This window comes from Triturus cristatus, chromosome 3_1, assembly GCF_964204655.1.
Source record: "Triturus cristatus chromosome 3_1, aTriCri1.1, whole genome shotgun sequence".
Lineage (NCBI taxonomy): Eukaryota > Metazoa > Chordata > Amphibia > Caudata > Salamandridae > Triturus > Triturus cristatus.
This window is the reverse complement of record NC_140583.1, coordinates 628,648,558-628,670,952: the sequence shown is the minus strand read 5'-3', so window position 1 is coordinate 628,670,952 and position 22,395 is coordinate 628,648,558. Positions and strand designations below refer to the sequence as shown.

Below are 22,395 nucleotides of genomic sequence, written 5' to 3'. Positions count from 1 at the left end.
TTTAATGAGTACAAATAATGCTAGACGAACAGGTAAAGCAATATGTGCACGAATTTCTGGTGACCTTTCTGTGAAGACTGTTACTATTCAGCATCCACTGCGGTTTTCTAATTGTCAACTTTTTTTCTCTTTCTCAAGCCTACATAATTTGCTTTTAACTTTTTACACAGCGCGTTTAATGTGTTAATGCTTGTGCTGTTTCCTAGGAGTCAGTCAATCCCACATAGACAGTACCTTGGAATTGAGTTATAGTGGAGTGCCTCGATTTTTGGCTGGAAAATATGTTCAAGCACTCAACTGTCACTGTGTTATTATACTTGCTACATTGCATGAGGTCATTTCTTTTTATTACTTAATGGGGCATGGTTTTAGTACTTCGTCCATATTGCCTCTTAACTCAGTACTTTATTTAAGTGATGCTTCTAAATACTTTAGGTGAGGTGATAGTTTTGCAGTGTGAATCTTTTCTGGATTCACATGCTGTGTATTATTCCGCCATCTAGTGGTTGGGTCTGGAATTGTTGTATTTGTCTTTTCTTCTTAGTGGGTGTTGACATACCGCCATTTATTGTCCTCTTGTGATGTCGACGTGCTTCCTCTGGAAACTCCCACCTTTGGTTGCCATCTTCAGATTCTTTTTTCCACTGTTGGGTCGGAATCGATACGGAAGGAGCTCCAATATTTGGACAGAAGAATCGACAAAAATAGGGAAAAAACTTCAAGAACGACAATTCAAGGTACCGGACTTCGAATTGAGGTGCCGTACAGCGCAGAGAGTGGAAACAACCACCTTTTTGAGGATTAAAAGTATAATGCACGTACAGGGGGTTCCCTGTGCGTGGTAATGGATAAAACACCATTTAAGTTTTGTCACAATTGTCATCACAAGTATGCCCAGAATGACCAACATCCAGTCTGCAACCTCTGCTTACCGGTGGATTACTAAAGTGAAGATTGCAATGTGTGTTTGTCGTTCACCCCGAGAACTTTAAGGGTAAGAGAGAGGCAGAGAAAAGCCAACAACAACATGCAGGGCCGGAGCGCAGCACCATCACTACAAGACCTGGGCCTCTCCAAGTCGTCGAGGTGCAAAAGAAAACTTCGAGAGAGGTAAGAGAATCGTCATCCTCGAAGAAAGTAGACGAGTCCAGAAAAACAGACCCAAGGGCCTCGAAGGGAGCATCAGCATCAAAGCACTCGATGTCCGCAGTTGCATCCCAAAGGAAACACTCCGTAGGATCCTTAGACAAGGACTCTGTAACGGCTAAGACTCTCGAAAAATCCAAGACGTCGAAAGACGGTCAGAGAAAGGATGCATTGACGTCGAGACGAGAGGTTAAAACCCAAAAAACAAGTGCCGATACCCGCATCGGCAGAAAAGGCATCATTGACCGTGAAGAGAACGGCAGAAAGTCTCGACGCCGAAATGCACGCTTTGGAGATCGAGAAGAAGCGGAGACTTTATGCAGAAATCGGCAGTATTTTGCAACACAAAAAGGAGTTCGACCTCTTGAACCAATTCATGATACTGCCGAAAGCTCAACGGAAAAGGAGAAAATCGTCTTAAGATTTAGAGCCTCCGGTGACGCCTGAACCTTTAGAAGAACAAGAAGAAGAGGTCTTTTTCGAAGAGGAGGAAGAATAAACCTACCTGGGATCTGAAACCTCTGGGGTTCAGGAACTACTATGGCAAGACCTCGTCTCAGACTTCCCAGAGGAGGCTGTCGACACCTATCCTTCGAGTCCTTCTACACCAGACGACATGTACAACCTGGTCATCAAGAAGGCAGCAGAAACCTATGAAGTGCAGCTAGAAGAAGAAAAACGACAATCATGTTTTTTACTCAAGACTTTAATGCCTACACAATCAAAGAACCTTTTCCTTCCTATGCTGCCAAGTGTGCTAGACCAGGGAAAAGAGACATTTAAGGAGCCTGCCACATGTAAGGCAGTCATGCCTCCAAAGACCTTATTTACATCAAGAGGTCGGTGACAGCTGACTCCATCATAACAGCCACGGCCAGGAAAAGGGCTAATGTACCTACAACTACTGGCCCGCCACCGGACAAGGAAAGCAAGAGAATGGACCTTATGGGGAGAGAGGTTGAAAGAAGTGCGGCAAAGCAATGTCTCATCGCCAGTTCCAATTCCTCAGTTAACAGACATGCATACCAACACTGGGAGGAGGTAGGGGATCGACTGAAACACCTACCGGAACAGTACCAAAAGAGAGCAAGCCACTTGGTAGAAGAGGGGCAAATTATAGCAAATACATGATTGAAATCTGCCCTAGATGCCGTGGAAACATCAAACAGACAAATGATGATCAGCATCACAGAAAGAAGACATTCATGACTGCACATCTCAGGATTCAAGCCTGTGGTGCTGAACAACATTCTGAACGCACCGCACCGTTCAATGGGGAGCAGCTCTTTGGAAGCGTTGTGGACGACACACTGAACCAATTAAAGAGACAACCACCCCCTCAAGGGTGCCAGTGAGTAGAAGGAACCATCACCCTACAACTTTGCATCAAACATACCAGCAGAGTTACCAAGGGGGTAACGAAGGAGTGCGACAAAATTGGCAATACCATCAAGGAAGACAATCCTTTCGAATGCTTCCGAAGAGGCCTTCCACAAAGAGGGGGGTGCCCACAACATCTTAATGACTGCATTCCAAACACAACACACATTCCAGAAACATCACGAAGTGTGCATGCAAGGAGACAAAGACATCAAACAAACAGTTCCTCCAACATTCTACACCAGTAGGGGGCAGACTAAAGAACTTCCCCCCAAAAGGGGAAAGAGATCACTTCAGAAAGATGGGTCTTAAACATAATAACGTACGGTTACTGCATAGAACTAGTCAAAATGCCTCCAAAGAAAAGCCCATGGAGGAAAGCACATTCCAAGGGAGGAACTACTGCAAGAAGTACAAGAACTACAAGCAAATGAAGCTATAGAACACGTACCTCACAAGGAAAGAAACCAGGGAAATTACTCTACTTACTTCCTAATTCAGAAGATAGATGGAATACTGCGTCCTATCTTAGATCTCAGATTCCTCAACAAGTTCATAAATACTCAAGTTCAAGATGACGACCCTGCAAGAGTTAATACCGTAGTTGCAAAAAGGAAACCATATGGCTACTAGAGACTTGAAGGATGCCTATTTGCACAACCCCATGAACAACAAACACAAAATGCTATTAAGATTTATGGTCACGACACACATTACCAATTCAAAGTGCTAATAATTCGGTCTAAAGTCAGCAGCAAGATTGTTCACAAAGTGTCTAGCAGCAGTAACCTCACACTTAAGATGATGGGGAATCCATGAATACCCGTACTTAGAGGACTGGTTAGTAAGGGCAAACTCGTCTGCAAACCGCATATACACCAAGTAATGGATACAATGCTCCGGCTCGGCTTTTCCATACAGTGTGAGAAATCTTCACCAGAGCCAAAACAAGAAAAACTGTTCTTGGGGATGACGATAAATGCAGTAGTGGGTAAAGTGTTCCCAATTTAGAAACAAACAAAATCCCTACTGAAAGACACACAGCTATACTGGAAGGGGCAAGCTCTGACAGTGGGGAAGCTACTAGGGATGATGGCTTCATGCATTCACTTAATCCCAAACATTCGCCTACACATGAGACCATTTCAAGAATGGCTTCAAGCACAATGCTCACAAGCAACAGGGAGTTGGGAGGATCTAGTGGTTGTCGCACAAGAAATACAGGAGGAAATAGCATGGTGGAACAAGGAACATTTCACAAGGGAGACCTTTCATGCAACCAACTCCAACAGTGACTATAACGACAGATGCCTCACAGATGGGATGGGGCGGTCACATAACCTCAAAGTGAGGGGACTGTGGACACAGCAGGAAGCTCTACAGCACATCAACATCCTAGAATTAAAGACCGTGTTCCTAGCCTTAATAGCCTTTCAAAAAGAGCTATACGGGAAAACTATTCTAATACAAACTGACAACACAACCACCATGTTTTACATAAGCAAACGAGGAGGAACGCATTCAGTGGCACTTTCGACTCTAGCTCAGCAACTCTGGACGTGGGTAATCCCACGGAACATAATAGCAATCCACCTGCCAGGAAAGGACAATGTAGAAGCGGACAGACTGAGCAGACAAGCTTCGCCATTCCACAAGTGGGAGATGAATCAATACAAATTTAACAAGATTTTTCACAAATGGGGAACTTCAGAGGTCGAGCTCTTTGCAACACCTCACAAATCAAAATGCCAACGCTTTGCATCAAGGCAACATTGGAATCAGTCCCTAAGGAATGCGCTATAGATAAACTGGTAAGGGATATTTGCTTACTCTTTTCCCTCGATACCACTACTCCACAATATGAAAAACAAATGCAAGATCAGCCACATGACAATGATTCTCATTGCCCCACAATGGGCGAGGCAAACCTGGTTCTCAGAGATAATGGAGATATCTCATGGGCCAATTCAAAATTGTCAAACGGGCAAGACATGCTGGCCATGCAAGAGGAAAGAGTGCTCCACCCAGAACTGGAAAGCCTGAGCCTCGCTGCATGGCTCCTGAGGACATGGAATTTGCGCACCTAAAACTACCAGAAAGTACAATGGCAGTCCCAAGGGAAGTGAGAAAGCCGACCACTAGGAATTGTAACACAGCAAAATGGAAAAGATACTCTCTATGGTGCCTCAAAGAAGGTCTTTCCCAAAAAATCACTAAGGAAAAGACTGTTCTGAAGTACTTAACGTATCTACTGCATAGTAAACTAACCTACACATTAGCAGAAATTGTAGCATCTACAAGAGGACACACAGTGAAGAGCTTATTCACTTCTCATGTGGGCAAAAGGTTCCTAGAAGGAGCAAAAAGAATCATCCCACCACAGACAGAGCCAGCATCCACATGGAACCTAAATATATAACTCACTCAGCTGATGAAAGCACCATTTGAGCCACTACCCAAGGTGAAGCCACAAATGCTCACTCTAAAGACAGCCTTTTCAGTAGCACTAACATCACAATGTAGAGTTAGTGAATTGGAGGCACTAACATTACAGGAGTCATACTTCCAAATACATAATGAAAGAATTGTTATGAGAACAGATCCACATTTCATGCCAAAGGTGGCATTACGATTCCACAAAAAACAATCCATTCAAATACCAAATTTCTTTCAGAATCCAAAGACACAAGCAGAAAGGGCTTTGCACACTCTGGACGCTATAAGAGCAGTCATGTACTACATTAAACAGACAAAGGAATACAGAAAGAAAAAACAACTAATTTTTTTGCAAACAGTTTCTTGGACAGACCAGTAACCAAGAACCCAATGCAAGATGGGTTGCACAATCCATACAATTGTGCCACAAATAAGCAGGACAAACATTACAAGGAGCTCCACGGGTTCACTCGGCAAGAAAGAAAGGCGCAACGATCGCCTTTCTAGCCAGTGCTCCAATTCAAAATATTTGCATGGCAGCAACACGGTCTTCAGTGCTCACGTTCACAAAACACTACTTCGTGGACATCCAAATGAATAAAGAAGCACAAGTAGGACAAAGTCTTGCACATCTATTCACAAACCAACGCTCCTCTTTGACCCATCCACCACAGAACTAAAAAACGCTATAAAATCTATGCACAGCATGTGAACGTATAGTTTCTTACCTGTCAGTGTAGTTTTGCAGCTTGGAGAATTTTCGGCATTCACTAGTAAACCCACCCTCCTCCACCAAGAAAGATGAGACGGAAGAAAAAAAAAATCCGAAGATGACGAAAGGTGGGAGCGTCCGGAGGAAGCACATCGACGTCACAGGAGGGAACCAGATGATAGTAGGTTGACGCCCAATAACAAGAGATTAAAAAAAAAAGTTCAACAATTCTGGACCCGACCACTAGATGGCAGAATAATGCAAAGCATGTGAATCCAGAAAATTCTTCAAGCTGCAGCACTACACCGACAGGTAGGAAACTATATACGTTTTCACATATGTTCTCTCTTATGGGTGACTGCTAAAAAAGCAGAAGTTGCCCAAATGTACTGGAGTGTGAATTCTCTTTACAGTTTGCTTCTTGTTAAATTTGATTCCAAAAGACCGGCCCCAATCAACATTGGCAAAGCCACTGTCTCCGCTACAAGAGCAATTGACTTTGTGAATGTCTTTTTTTTTGGCCATATTGTACAGCAGCGTGGCTGCTTTGCAACGTAAGTGAGTGAGTATTTATTTGTGCATGATTAATTAAAATCTTTACAAATCGAGTAAAAACATTATAAAAGGAAATTAAAAATTGCAAGGACAATTAACCAGAAGATGTTTAAAAGTTCTCTCTGTCCTGTGAGTTTGCCAATGTGATTCAGATTATAGTTTACCATTATTAAAATCAACAGTCCTCAGGCTCTCATGTATCTGACCCCAGCGAGTTCAAATTTTTTTACGACCTGACAGTTTAATTTTGTTTTGCTGGGATTGAAGCAAAGTTTGACTGCCTGTCTACATGTCCGGATACCATAAGTTTTGAAGGAGTCTCGCAGGAATTTGCATCTCAGGTCTTTCAATTTGGGGCAAATGCACACTGTGTGGACAATGTCTTCCTTTCCGGCTTTGCACAGGCGGCATTGTGGTTGAAGATTTTTCCTTATCGAGGGCGGTAAGTGAGGATATACAGGGATTACGCCCAGGCGCATTTTTAGAAATGTTTCTTTCTTAAGTTCATGCCAACATTAAGGTACGCCTGTGGTTGCATTGATCCATAGTCATTAAGGATTATCCAGCCGTGTTCTTTTTTTGTTAGGGCCTCCTTATCTTCAACTGTGGAAATAAGTCTAACTACTTTTTTGGCTGTGTTTTTTAAACGTCACGTGGTCTGTTGGGGTGCCCCACAAGTTGGATAGGCCCAGCACTTCAAGAGAGTCAATTAAGTACTTCCTCGCTGATGATTTTTGATGCCGAAGAGTCTCTTCCCAGATGTTGGAATTTAGGGAATCTTTATCGGCGTTGCGTATCTTGTGCCAGGCAATGACGTATGCACACCGTCTTTCTAGAGTTTGTTTCGTGATGCCAAATTCCAGTCGTATTTGTGCAGAGGAAACTTGTTTTGGCAGGTTAAAGATGAGCCTGTAAGAGTTTGATATGACTATGTCCAGGAGGGTGCCATCTTTCCCTTGAAGGGGTTCGCTCCCGTAGGTGGGTGTTGGTTGTAGTTTTGCACGAACTACTTGAAGGAGCGAGTAAAAAGTCAGATCTGGGAGTTTAGTCTTTAAGGATTTTAAGGCAAGGGAGGTTGCCATTCCCTTGCCTCGCAGAGAGTCCAGCTGAGGTTTAAAGGTGATCTTCGAGTCCAGTATTATGCCCAAGTATTTGTAGGTTATTACATTTTCCATTCGTTCTCCATTTATGTGCCAGTTGTATTCCCTTTTCTTTTTGTAATTTACTGCCATTACCTTAGATTTATTAAAGTTTATTTGCAGAGCATTTTTATTTGAGAAGGCGTAGGTGGTATTTAGCAGGTGCTGGAGACCTATGGGTGTCTGGCTGATAAGCACCAGGTCGTCTGCGTACAGCAGGTTGGATAGTGTGGTCTTCCCTAGCTTTGGTGCGTGGCAGAAGCTTTTATCTAGTTCGCCGGGTAGGTCGGCTAGGAAGAGATTGAATAACGTTGGCGCTAATACACAGCCTTGTTTGAGGCCCTTTGTTGTTTTTATTGGTTTTGAAAGGTGTGTGCCTGCACCAAGTTTGATTTTAATCCAGGTGTTAGAATGTAGTGCTATCAATACATTTAAAAGGTGAGCAGGTATACCCCATTTGACCAATTTTTGCCATAACATGTTGCGATCTACATGATCGAACGCAGCAGTATAGTCGATGAAAGAGAGATATAAAGATTTGTTGTTTTCTCTTGCTGATTCCATCAGTAGAGTCAGGGCCATGATGTTTGTGATTCTTTCTTGACCCTGATGGAATCCGGTTTGGGTGTTCGGGATTACTGAGTTTTCTGTGGCCCATGAGGTTAATTCCTCTAGTATGTTCCCTGCAAAGTATTTAGCTTCTACGTCAATTAACGCAATCAGACGGTAGTTTTTTGGGTCTTTTTTGTTCGACTGTTTATAGATTGGACTAATTATTGAACCGTGCCATGACTCTGGTAGTATCTGAGTAGTTTTTGCGTAATTGAATAAAGGTGTTAAAGCGATGCTCCATAACTCTACGTCGTTTTTGTACAACATTGATGGTAAGCCGTTGGGTCCAGGGGCTCCTGTTGGTCTTCCTTTCGCTATTTGTCTTCTGATGTCATCTGTTCCAATAGTCGATACCTGTGGGTCCGAATCTGTAGAGATGTCAACGTCATTCTTTGAATCGTTTGTTTTCAAGAGGAGGATACTACATTTGTTGTTTGTTTCTCTTTGGTGATAGCCTAATCCTTCCGCCACAACGTCCGTTCTCAGGCTCTTTGGCGCTTCCTCTTTGGTTGTATCCTCACTAGTGAAGTGTCTGGCTAGATAGTTTGTCCACGCTTCTTCTGTGATGTTTGAGTCTATGCCACGATGGTCTGGATTTTTTATTTCCTTAATCATTCTCCAGAATTTAGAGCGGTTTTTTTGATTCGCTTCGTGGAATAATTTTGCCCATAGTTTATCGTTTTTATTTTTCTGTTTCTCCCATTTCTTCTGTTTTAGTGATTTTTTAGCTTCCCTCAAGGTTATCTGCAAATCTTTGTTATCTGGATCTTTCCGTATCTTTCTCAGTGTATGATTTATTATTCGTTTTTGGATCTTCATTCCTGGAGAGAGTGATGTTTTATTTAGGTTCCCCTTTCCGTTTGAAAGCTTCTTTGTCGATCCCTTTGATAATTTAACGGCGACTTTTTGGATGAAGTTTTGCCATTCTTCTGATGGTGTGTTTAGGCACTTTACTGTTTGAGTGTATAAGGATTTTACGTCGAAACTTATTGTAGTGATGTTGGAGTTGCATCGGAGTCGCCTTAAGTTTGATGTTGTGTCTATCTCAGGACCGGTGTATGGCTCTACGTTTAGTAATGCTCTTTCTTTTATAGAGACTTCTTGGCCCCTATCCTAAATGTTGTTATCATTGGAAACATATTTAAGGATGTAAAGGTATAGTCCAGATGGGAGGAATGTTTATTAGAATGGAACGTTGGGGCCGGTGGATTGTCGCCAGCAAAGCGCCCGTTCAGTGCCCTTAGGTAGAGGTCTTCTAGTTGTCGCAGTAGTTTTTTTGAGTTGGTTGTTGATTTGTCGATTTTAGCCATGCTTTGTCTTGATACGCCCCACGCGGTGCTAAGTTCTTGCTGAATGTTATTGTCATATTCTTTGTTGATAAGGAACATATTGAAGTCACCACCGACTATGATCTGGTCGGACAGGTCTCCTTCGGAGATTTTTTGCAGTACCTTTATCAGTTCATTTGCTGCCTTTCGTTTTTGTGTTGGATGAATATAAGTATTTATTATTATGACCTCTTGAGTGTGTTGTTGTAGTGTTAACTGAATTTTTACCGTCAAGATTCCACTTGTGGGGGTTATATAAAACTCTGTGGTTCTTATTGTTCCTATTGTGGCTATGGATGCCAGAATGGCAAGACCTCCTGATCTGCGTCCGAAGGTAGAGTTTTTGCTGGCAGGGAGAAAGCATGATGTAAACCCTTGAATTTCGAATGGTTCTTCCTCCCAGGTTTCTTGGAGCAGCAGGAGGTCAAATGAGTTTAGATACTGTAGGAATTCAGGGTTGTATCTTTTACTTGCCAGACCGTTGATATTCCAAATGCAAATTTTTATTTGTTTGGCTTTATCTATAATGCTCTCAGTGTTCAGTCCCCTTTGTCAATTTGGAATGTTGGCTGTGTTGATGGTTCGCTGGATCGATGTCCACTTCTGAGTGATAATTGGCAGATTTTGGTAATTTTGCATGAGTTCCTGTCCATTAACCATTGTTGTCCCGGGTTTGAGATGTGCTGTCGGCGAGAAACTCCTTGCTCCTTTTAGCACAGAATTGGTCTTTTTTCGCGCCGGTGATCTGGGCGGAAATAAGAAAGGTGCCGGGTATCGAGGTTGTTCTACAAGTCGTAAGTCGATCCCCCAATTTTTAAAGATTGTTTTTTCTTCCATTATCTTTATTACTGTCTCGGGAGTGTTCCAAGTTGTTTTTGTCGTTTCTTGTTGGCAGGTGTCATTGCTGGGGATGAATTCAATTTGAAGCAGGTCTGAAGAGTAAATATTCTCTAGGGTTGTTATTGAGTGAAGGAGTTTAAGAATGTTACCCCTGTTCAGTATGTCGTCCCTGCCAAGGGACGCATATTCTGGTACAAAGAGGATGACAGTAGAGTTTGCTTGATTGGTGGTATTTTTGGGATTTGGTTGGAGACACGCGTGACTGTTTTGATTGGACTGGGGTTGACGGCTTGGACTGCTCGTAGTTGGGTTATTTGATTGGGTTCTTAGTATGTAATCGACACTTGTTTCGGTTGTGTTACTGTTAGTTGTGCTGTTTGATGGTTGAATAGATTCTGTATTGTTAATGAACTTTGTGATAGGCATAGTTTTTTGTGTTAAATTAAACTTGGCTGGAGGGTCGTCGGTCTTTCTTGGTTCCCAGTTTTTTTAGTCAAGTAATTGTTTTTTTTTTTCCGGTTGAAGTTTCTTGGTTGGGCGTCTAGTTGTCTTTTGAGCTATGGCATGAAAAGAGTTAGTTAGCTGCTCTTGTATTCTCTCTTGTGCCTCTTGTTGCGGTGTGTGTGGGCATGGCTCCATTTCCGTTGCGTCTATAAAACTTTTGCTGTCTTCTTGCTGTGGGTTGAGCTGTTTTTTGGTGTAAAAATTGGCGTTTGATATGAGCTTTTTCCTCCCTTTCCTTTTTTTCCTTCAAATTTTGTTCTGTGCTTTGCTGTTCTTTGCAGTCAGGTTGGTTGGGGTTACTGTTTGATTTACTGGTTCAACACCTGGATCCTTTAGCTGGATTGAAGTAGATTCCCAGCTCTCTGCAGTTGAATTGGTGGCTGCTCCCAAGACCACTGTTGGCTTGGGGTCCTGCGGTTTTTGTTTTGGAATTGACGCTGCATTACAGTCTTGCGTTTGAGGAATTGTTGATTTTATTTCTCGCATCAGGTCCCCTAGCATTGATGGCATTGTGGCTAATTTGTCTAATATCGATTCGCAGGAGCATGGTTGGAACGGTGACTTGATCGTGTAAGTCGCTTCCTGGCCCCTTTTTATGAGACCATTTAGTTCAGATATCTTCCCCTCAATGCCTAGTATTGAAGTGGCTATTGATTGTAGGACAGTTAGCTGGGTATCCATTTTTAGCGATTGGAACTCTAGTGCTTTAGCTGTTGTTTGCAAAGTATTTGTGATTATAGGCCATGGAGTTTCAGATAGTGGATTTACCGTACTATTGCTGTTCCCCTGGCTTAATAAGGTGTTTGGTTCTTCGAATAGAGTATTGTGCTCTGGCCTAAGGTTGTAAGAGGCGATAAGATCTTCCCATTCCTGTGTGGCCATAAATGTCATGTCATTTTCCGCGGAGCTGGTCGTGGAGTTGAAGTCGCTATAGTGGGATAGAGTACGATGCGTTTTTGATTTGGAGTCGATTGTCCCACTCTGGGCACTTATATGCCCCATGTGATCTGTTTTTGTTCTTATTGGGGTCTCTATTTGTGTAGTGATGGTGTTAGTCAGTTGAAGTTGTTGGTGTTGTTCTTCTGGCTTTATTTCTTGCTTGGTGCCCAGGCTGTCCCGGGTTATGAAATTGAATTGTTGCCCCTTTGGGGAATATCTGTTTGTTTGGTGGGGTAACACGTCTTGACTGTTCCGGCTGTTTCCGCCCTTGCTGCCCTCTATTCTGGGTGGGCTTCGCAGATTCTGGTTCTGGTTCTCCTGACTATCCCAACTTTCCTGGTGCAATTTGTTAATTTCGATTATGTGGAGCTCCTCCTTAAAGATGGAATTTGGGGAGTTAGCTGTCTCAGCGGGTTCGCCCATTTTTGGTATGTTCTCTCTTGTGCGGTCATCCGTGTCCGTGTCACGTGTGTTAGCCAAGCTTTGATAGTTTCTTCTGATGGCTCCTTGGTCTACCTTTGGCGGTGAAATTGTCAGACTCCTCAGCGCTGGCGATGTTTTTGTGACTGGTGGATCGTCTGGTGTGGTGCAACTGCTCCACCCTATAGGCAGTGAGGTGTCATTTGTGTGACTATCGGAGCGAGCATGAATGGCTGCCCCGAGTAGGAGAGGAGTTTGCAGACCCTCTATACATCCAGTCTTAGAATAGATTGCTAATCCTGGGTCTTTCAGGAAGGAAAATTTTGTATATATCTTGGGTTGTTTAGTACATTTCCTTTTTGTTTCTAATGTTTCTAGTGGTCTCTCTATAGAAATGAGCACCTTTGATTCGCTAAGGACTTTTGGATGTGACTTGGTCTTAGCGATTGGGGGCTGCGATGTTGAGAGTGATGGGCCTGGTGCGGCGACTGTTGATAGTTCCGATTGTTGTTGTTGGTGGACCATGATAGAACTCAGGTTAGTGAAGCTAGCCTTTAATGATATGTTGTCCTGCCCTTTCCTGTTACTGTTTTCGTTTGCGGTTGAGGCTGGAGTTGATGAAGCCGTTAGAAAGCTTCTTTCCATCTTAATTGAGGTGTTTTGAGTATCCTCTTCAAGGCCTTGAGGGCCTTGCGGGCCATCTTGATGCAGTTTTATGTGCAAATCAAGTGCTCTCTTTTTCTTCCTGGACTTTGAGGGGGGATTTGTGTTGGGATTGAGTAGCAATTCCCTGACTCTGCCAGATCTCATCCCTGTTGTCTTGGAGGCCCAGTTTAGAGTTTAGAGTTTTTGGGTTATTAGGTTAGGTTGGATCATGTTGGATAGATGTATAGATCCGTTGAGATTTAAAACTGAAATAAAGTATTGTTTTTGTTTTTTTTGTTTTTTTTCGGTCTAGTTGGACTGTCGGAGCCTTTTTTAATTTTTTTTCAGCCCCCTACTGCTCCACGCAATGGAGGGGCGAAGCGAGGCGAGGCGTGCAGAAGAAGGCGGGAAGTGCACGCGATCAACCTTTGACAGTCAGTCCCCCAGGTCCTTATCCGGTTCGTTTGCTGCTTCCAGATGTACAAGTAGACACCTGGCGTCGTCTATGGCAAGGAGAGCGAGGGCAGAGGAGCGGAGGAGCAAGGGAGAGAGCAAGAGAGAAGTAGCTCGGGGGACAGTCGCCGACAATCGCTGACCAAACCCTCTAAGGGGTGACGGGTCGAAGCAAGACACAACAAAGCAACAAAACAGGTGTCAGGAGATTGCTCCTTACCGCACTCCCGTTGTGTCCCGCTGTGTCAGCTGTACCAGTTACAAGTCCGGCTCCGTGCTCTCCGTGTTCTCCCGTGCGTGCGCCTCTCCTCAGCTCGCTCGCTCCGGCGCCGCTTGCCGTTCCCAGGCGCTTTCCCCGGCTCTGCTCCTCCTCCGTTGCTTGCTTAGCACAGCCGCCTACAGTTCAGCCAGGCCCAGTATCTACTTCCACACACAAGTCGTGCTAACTGACAGCACCAGCAGGCCAATGGGAGGGGCGCAAGACTTAAAAGGTCTTATCCAATTGCAAACGCGTTTCCAAAGAGAGTAGGATTCAGCGTATGACTGCCAACAAGAATAACCAATGAGAGCTGCGCTAACCTAAATAATTCCTACGTTCACATGCAGGGCGTTAGACAAGGCCGGCTCCTGCATGATCATTAAACGCGAAACTGAGCATTAACTGACTGTATTGTTTATCCAATGAAGATTTCTCAACGTGGTGGGGAAAAAAAAAGTGAAGCACTGCCACTTAATAGCATTTTTCTTTATTTAGACATTCAGGGGTCCATATGCCACATTAAGTACCTTTTCACTCTGTGTAAAGTATTCTGTACATTTCTTGGGCATTTTATCCCTGCTCCTTGAAGTGATGTAAGGCATATTTTGTCTAGGCAATAATAGCCAATTTGGTTTGTGCTGTTTGTTGAGGCACAGATGCTTTATTACAAATGTGTGATGTAGTTGATAGAAGTACAAATACCTTCAAATTTCGTTATTGAAATGTTATTTGTCATCTTTTACTTAGCACAAGCTGTGAAACCCGATGAGTTTTCCTTTGCCAAAAAAAACCTAATAAAACATAGGGTTTCACATATTGCCTCAGAGGTGCAAGGATACCTACAAGAGCCCATCCTTGCCATGCTCAAAAATTGCCACTCTATCAAAGGGTGTTTTGTACCGAATTTGTGTGACAGTGTTGTAGAATTTTGAATGCAGAAGCTCTTTAAAAAGTTGGAAGAGGTGTCTTATTTCCAAGTTCAATGTAATATATATTTAAAATATTCATCAGAACTTCAACCCTGAGGTAAAGGCTAATGGAAAAAGAGATATAAAATTAGATATTTATGCATTGTAATTGTACACACCACATAATAATTTGTAGGCTAGCCTACATTATCTTAATGCCTGGCAGTTGTCTTGGGAATGGGACATGTCCATGGTCTAGGTGGTGTAACATAGCATGCAATTTATTTAAAAACATTTTTGACTTTTCATTGGATAGTTTTTTTCTTTTAATTTTGTAAGATGAAAGAAATTGCCCTATTTCTTGCCATGTTATTTAGTTTAAAAAAAATAAAATAAGTGGTGTGTACAAATCCTCCCTTCTTACTTTAATAAAGGGCTTAAAAAAGATATAAAGTTTGGTATACATTTCTTTTTGTGTCTTCTTGAATGCTGCAAAAATATTAACAGCATTGACTTTCTTGTGTCTGTAATTGGGTATTAATGTGAAGGGTGATTTGTCATTTAAACCTACTGAGAAAATTTCAATTAAACATTTATTATGTAAATATTGTCTTTTGAATATTACATCAGCATAAAGCCTGGAAAACATTGTAGAATATTGTTACATTTTTTTATTGAAATCTTTGTATCTGGTTCCTCATTGGTAATGAGCTGTCCCCAATTGACTTGTTTCCTTTTTCTAAGAAGAAAATAGAGCATGCTGCTCTGATCTGTGAATCTTTAGCCCTCTGAATTGTTAATTCCATGCTGGATTAATTTCAGGGCATTGATCTGAAAGTCTTTTTTTTAAATGATCATTTGGCTATACCTTTATTGCCTTCAATTTCAAATTTTGAAGATCATTTTAGAAGAGGTGCAGTCTGCTTTACATTAGTCTATCTTCTTGCCAATGTAATCATCCTGCTAATATGTCAATGTAATTTTGTTTCTAGATGATCTTTACTAGTTCAAGGTGTCCCAATCATCTTTTTCTCTTTCCTTTCTACAGCAGATAATGGCCAGCGTTTTCAAGAAACCTGTTTTGCTTTTGCTTTAACACCTCAACAAGTACAGCAGATCAGCAGTTCTATGTAAGTTTTTCTTTTGAGTTAGATCTACTCAATATATTGATCGATAATGTAGAAATATGTGCACATGATTTTAAGATGCATTAGATATCACCAGGACTTTTATGCATCTCATGATAGTAAAAACCCATTTATTTTTTTCTTCTCTGTTTTTGACTCTCTGGCATTTCACTGAATCACCCTTGTGGAAGTGAAGTGTGATATTCTTTCAAGGGTAATGATGGAGAAGAGAGTGGAATGAGAGACTGAAGAATGAAATGGTTTTAATGAATGAGAACTGTAGCCCATACCTGGGCTGGAATTGGTGTGCACGTTTGGAGTCCTCTAATGTGATAGTGCACTTTTTAAATCGAGGTTAAGTGAGTGAATGTCGTTGGAAGTTAATTCTCAACTAACCCATTCTCTGCCGTTCTTTGTACTGGACTCCAGTGGCTACAGAGTAGGAGCTTAGAGATAGGAAATGTGCATTCAACACCTATCCTGATGTATGTTACATGTTATGTTATGTTATAAGGTTCTTTTATAGCGCCTATCACCACCGGTCTCTAAGCGCTCAACAAAAAACCACATACATACTGACGCCTCAGTGCCCGCTGCCTGCTCCAATTAAACTGAAGGTATTGCCTTTCCAAACAGGTGTGTCTTCAGTTTTTTCCTTAAGGAGAGTAGTTGTGAGTCTTCCTTCAGGCTGGTCGGAAGGTCATTCCAAAGTTGGGGAATGAGTACTGAGAAGGCACAGCCTCCTTTGGTTTTTAAATTAAATCTGGGTTGGGCCAGATTGGAGACAGAACCAGATCATAAGGGTCTGCCGGGAACATACTTCCTCAGGCGTTGCTTGATATACTCTGGGGCGTTGCCAAAGAGAACCTTGTGGGCCATGCAGAGACATTTAAATTGGACCCTAAACTTCACAGGCAGCCAGTGCAGCTTACGAAGAAGTATAGTTGCATGTGAGCTTCTTGGGAGAGAGCAGATCAGTCTGGCTGCGTCATTCTGCATGACCTGCAGTTTCCTCAGCAGCTTCTGCGATAGGCCCAGATACACAGCATTACCATAATCAAGCCTCGAGATAACAGTCGCTGAGACGATGGTTTGCAGCGTAGAAGCTGAAAGAATGCTGGTAAGCTTACGTAACTGCCGCATCACAGCCGTGCAAGAACCCACCACAGCCGACACTTGGGGGGCCATGGTAAGATCCGCATCGCTCTTTAGGCCGAGACTCTTCACTACTGTGCCGGGGATGGGAGTTTTACCGAGTTCTGGGGGCCAGTACAAATCATCCCAAGGGTTGGCCTTGTTGGTAAGTACCAACACTTCCGTTTCGACGTTCACTTTGAGGAAATTATTGGTCATCCAGTTGACCGTGAATCTAAGCAGATTCCTTACTGATTCCTGGGCTTCTTGTGTTTCTCCCAGCTGCACCAATAGCTGCGTGTCATCCGCGTAGTTAAAGATCTCGCAGTTTCTACGCGTGAGTTCTTCCATCAGAGGTTGCAGATAGATGTTAAATAGTAAGGGAGAAAGTGCGGACCCTTGAGGCACCCCCCATGTCACATCCTTAATCCCGGACAACTGGTCCCCCATCTGAACCCTCTGAGTGCGGCCTGATAAAAAGGACTCTAACCACTTGAACGCCTGGCCAGCTATCCCCAGCTTTGCGATGCGGTCCAGCAAGATGGTATGGCTGACCGTATCGAAGGCTGCCGACAGGTCGAGCAGAATCAGGGCACATGGTTGTTTGTTGTCTGCTCTGATTCGTAACTCATCTGTGACCGTAGCCATAACCAGTTCTGTGCTGTGGCCGGAAGCCCGCCGGCCTGGCATGAAGTAGATGGTGCTCTTCCAGATAGCTGGCCAAGGCGTTCAAGATCTTACTTAGAAAAGGCAATTGAGAGATGGGCCTATAATTCTTCAATGCCTTAGTGTCAATACCCGCTATCTTCGGAAGTGGGGAGACTCTGGCTTCCTTCAGAGATGCTGGGAGGTAGCCCGCTTCCAGAGAGGCATTCAGTAGGTGCAGTAGCTGGGGTTGAATACCTGGCAGAGCCAGTTTGAAGATTTTCGGGGGACAGGGATCTATAGTGGATCCCGATTTGATGTAACTGACCAGTTCTGTCAGGTGCTTATCATCAATATCAGGGAAGCTATTCAAAACCCCAGCTGGCTGCAAGGTGTCTAGGCATGGTTGCAATGGCGAACTATCTGAAAGCGTGGTAATATCCCTCAGGATATCCTGTACCTTCTGGAGGAAGAATCCTTGAAAGGTGTCGGTCGGGTTGACCCAACCCGCAGCTTTTATCATTTAGCTGCGTGAGTTCCCTTAGGATCACAAAGGTTTCCCTTTGTTTATTCGTGGCCTCCCTGATACGACTCTCATAGAAGGCGGATTTCCTTGCTAGCATGGCCAGTTTATAGCTGGCTAGAAGTGATTTATACGTTAGTTACTCTGCTAGGCCATAATTCAGTCTCCACCTACGCTCCGCCTTACGGAGAGCTTGCTTCTCTTCTCTAAGAGATGCATCAAACCAGGGAGCACCTTTTCTTTTTTTCCGAGTGAGCTCCAGTCGTTCTGGGACAAGTTTATCTAAAGCAGATCGAATCCAGGTCATAAAGGTCGTAGTATATGAGTCCAGATTCACCTGCTTCATCTTAGGAGGGGAGGAGGAGAGTAGAGTCGAGACTAAGGAATCAGCCTCAATCTTCTTCCAAGGGCGGACTTTCCTCCTTAGTTGTGGAGGGGCCGCTAATAAGGGGTCTCCCGGAACCCAGCACTTGATCAGATAATGATCTGACCAGATGCAAGGGCTAACTTCTAGGATTTTCATCAGTGGCAGGGAGGACCAAACAAGGTCGAGAGTATGGCCCTTCACATGGGTGGGGCCCTCTACAAGTTGGTTGAGATGGAGAGCGGCGAGGTTAGTTCCGAACTCTGTCGCAATGGGCCCCCTAGGAACCTTGTCCCAGTGATAGTTAAAATCCCCAACCACTACGAGGGACTTGTATCTGGAAGCCAGATCTGTCAGCAGTTCAAAAAAGGAGTCATTAAAATCTGGTGAGCTCTGTGGTGGACGATATACTAACAGTAGAAGGATACATGAGGATTTTAATGATATTTTTATCCCTAATTGTGACATGGTCCTGTGGTGTACAGTCGTCCTTGGTCAGCCCTCATTGGTGCTAAGTGATTAAACACTAACAATCACAAATGGGGATCAGGTCTGACATGCTAGATGTGTGTAATCTGGAATCCTCCTCTTTCAGCATTCATAATTTTTCTAAAATTTGTTATAAATATTTCTAAATTTGAGGAGAAAGCGTTACATACATGGGGTGTTAAGCTGAAAAAGGTTCTATTCTATGAGCTGCCTTGTTATTTTGCTAGTCAGGTTTGAATGGTAGCATTTGATGTGGTCTCTGAGAAGGCCAAGTTTCACCTCTTTCTCAAAAGATCTAGCCTGCTACATCAGTCACTGCTGTTGGTTTTCTGAAAAGTTGTCCTTAATATAGTTGATGTAAGTGTAGAATGTACATAAGTGTTGGTCAAGATTGTAGAGCATGGGATCTTGCTATTTAAAAGGTCTATTATTTCATAGTTCCGTTCAGACACTGCCATCATCTCAAATATTTTATTGTTTTTATGTGTCAACTGCTGCTTCAGAGCATCAGTATGTGGAGAGTCGCGGGTCAGCTGGGCTTATATATGACAAAATTCACTCATGTAACAGTCTGGTTTTCATTACAAGGTATTGCTGTGTTCACTCAGATACTATGAAAGAGTTAGACACTATTCTCACAAGACCCACTCTTGCTTCTGACCAAACACTAACATGATTGTGCAGTGCAGAGAGCATACTTGCATCTTAATTCTTTTGAAATTTTGACAGCCGTTCTGTGTGATCTCAAGTTCCATTCAAAGATCTGGAGGTGGATGGATCAAGCTAAGGGAGGAGGAGGAAGAGAACAAGGCTACTGAATGTTGTCCATATTTAGTTTTTCAGTGACCTAGTCACATTTATCTGTCTCATTACTTGGTGAGATCATGATATGTAAAACCATAACATCTTAAGAGGGTTAATTTCTTTTACAAATCCTGGTAAGAGGTAGCTTGGTTACTGTCAGTCAGATGCTTTTGTGTTTTGAGCCATAGTTGATTAACAAAACGGCAAGTAATATTCAGCTCTCCTTTAGGCCTTAACTATTTTTAATGAAACACTATTTTCTGCAGAGTTGGTTAGCCCACTGTACCATTTACATGGTCTATTAACTTCAAGTTTAGGATGGGGGATATTATCACTTAGGAAAGTTGTGGCTAGATGGAATGAAGGTAATTGCCCTAACTGCATTTGTGAACCAAAAAGCAGAGAATACATTAAACATTTTGTTTATTCTGTTTATCCAGATTTGTCTTGCAGGAATCTGAGACGATTACTGAAGGAGACATGTAGTAATATATTGTTCAAACTTAACTGTAAGGGAGTTTGTTCAAAGCTTAGTGATCACCAGTAAAGCCACTCCTGTTAGCTATTTTAGAGTAAAGTGTCTTAAATGTAGAAACCCCTGACCAGTTTGTATCATTTATTAGGTCATACTGTATGCCCTTTAAGACAAATAACTTGGATGCCATGCCACCCTGACCTCCTGACATCGATACGAGCCTCCATTATGACTCAGTGGAGTATTATAGTGATGGTAGGTTGACAACTCCCAAAGGTCATCTTGATAGAAAAAAGGAGGGGGTTGAACTCCTGCTGGGTAAGAGATAATTGTCATATTCTCATACCCCTTAAGACACTTAACCACACAATTTAGGATGACCAGGGAAAGCTGGGTACGATGTAGAGCAAGTATTGGTTTTATCCTCAGGGCCCTAATAAAGTTTACCCCTTCTTGAGTAAACATCTGCTTGACTTCAGAAATCCTCCTGAATTACACCAGATACAGGAGTATAGCCCATTTCGCCAAAGGCACCTTTATAGACATGAATTAATTATTGGTCCAGAATAAGAAAAAATCTGATAGAGACCTGATTTAGCTGCTGATTTATTACTTTAGAATATCCCAGGCAACGGGCTGGATCCACAAGACTTTTGCTCAAGCATACCCTTGTGCGCCGGTAAGTGACGTCAGTTGGCTCCGCGTGGTCGTCCTCATCTGCGCCATGACATCCTCCGCGCTGCAAGTGATGTCCGTGTCACCTATATAGGCGCCACCTGGGCTCAGATCCGTGAACAAAGTTGCCCTGTTACTTTTTGACAGTTTTATTTTATTTATTTTTTTACATTTTGTCAAAAATATTTGGTGTGTAGGTTTTTCCTCTATTTCGGAGAGGATTTCTGGATTCAAACCATGTGGCACCTGCCATCGTGCCATGTCTGTCGGTGACAGATTCACACTTATTTGTCTCTGGTGTCTGGAGAGTGACCATGACTCAAAGTCGTGCTCTGTCTGCTGGAACTAAATTAACTTGTCTGAGGAATCTGGCCTGATTTCTCCACCTACCATGGCTATGGAGAAGGGAGCCTTATATGCTATGGTGGTGAGAAGGGGAGCCGATGTCCTGGACTTTCAGGTCACTTCGGTGGAAGTCAAGACTAACATCTTGACAGAGGTCCTGCAGCCGGGTGTCTCCTACTCGGAGCCTCTCCTGCCTTTCAACAAAGCCTTGTCTGATGTCCTTCTGGGAACCTGGTCCAAGCCCAGCACAGGGGCCCCTGTGAATAGAACAGTTGTCTGCCATCATTGCCCTACACCGGGCGATCCACAATTCCTCACCAGCTAACCCTACCCCTGGACAGGGAATCCAAGAGGCTGTATAGTTGGGGGCAGGAAGACCTTTTCTTCTGCTAGTCGTACATTGCGGTCGATTAACACTGCAGTTCTGTTGGGCCATCACGCCCACGCCTTGTAGGAAACTGTTGCGCAGGTGCTGCCACAGATCCTAGCAGAGGCCTGGGTCATTTTCTCCTAAGTGGTATCAGACGGGAGGGATGGGGCAAAGTTCATTATTCGTTGTGGGCTTGATGTCCCCGACTCGCTGGGCAGAATAATGTAATTAATTGATGGCCGTTTGACGCCACGCCTGTCTCAGAACTTCTGGCTTTTGTGGGCCCTTATGGACGTGCTCTTTGATGGCATCTGTCTCTTCGGAGACATGGCTCTGGAATGCTTTAAGGTCTTGCGGGCTATGGCCACGTCCTTGGGCCTTTCAGTGCCCACATATCCCTCCCCCCCCCCCCCCTCTCCTTGTCTGATTTTCGCTCCTTTCGTTGCTACAGCAGGGGCTTTCAGCCACACCAGCCATAGCCCACCCACAAGCCCGCACAAGTTCATAAGCCTCTCTGCAGCCATGGGCATGACATGTTTCGACCCCGTGGGTCAGGCGGCCTCCCCTTGCAGCCTCTAAACCTTCCTAGTCCAGCCCTTTAAGATCATGGGCGGCTGTTACAAAGGGGCTACTCCCTCCCCTTCAAAATTACCCCTACCTCCATGTCTCTGGCTTACGACCGGCTGATTGGGGACCACGCGAACCTGCTTTAGAAGGAAGTCAGGACTCTTGGCCAAGGGAGCCTTAGCGAGGTTTCCGGTGCCAGAAATAGGCTGTGGTTGCTATTCCTGCCTATTTCTAGTCCCGAAAAAGGGCAAGGGCATTTGTCCTATTCTAAATCTGCCTCAACTACTGCCTCAAAAATGAAAAGTTCAATATGCTCACTCGGGGTCAGGTCTGGTCTGCTGTGGACCCTGGAGACTGGATGATAGCGCTGGACTTGCAGGACGCCTATTTTCACATTCCCGTCCTGCCAGCCCATCGCCACTACCTGCAGTTTACGGTAGGCCACGAACGTTTCCAATTCACAGTGCTCCCCTTTGGCCTTACAAGCACCCCTTGGGTGTTCACCAAGGTGATGGTCAGTGGTCGCAGCTCATCTGCGCAGATCAGGGTGATCAGTGCCAGCCCATCGCCACTACCTGCAGTTTACGGTAGGCCACGAACG

General features: G+C 43.7%; 1 protein-coding gene across 3 annotated transcripts in view; it reads left to right on the top strand.

Moving 5' to 3' along the window:
* PIAS1 (protein inhibitor of activated STAT 1) overlaps positions 1–22,395 on the top strand; it is an 872,437-nt gene that overhangs the window by 287,866 nt on the left and 562,176 nt on the right. For 2 of the 3 annotated variants that reach the window (XM_085644594.1, XM_085644596.1), the window contains exon 3: positions 15,325–15,406. In XM_085644594.1, coding sequence (XP_085500720.1) covers positions 15,325–15,406 — 82 coding nt within the window. The remainder of the gene's footprint in view (positions 1–15,324; positions 15,407–22,395) is intronic. The other variant, XM_085644595.1, reaches the window with a different exon arrangement.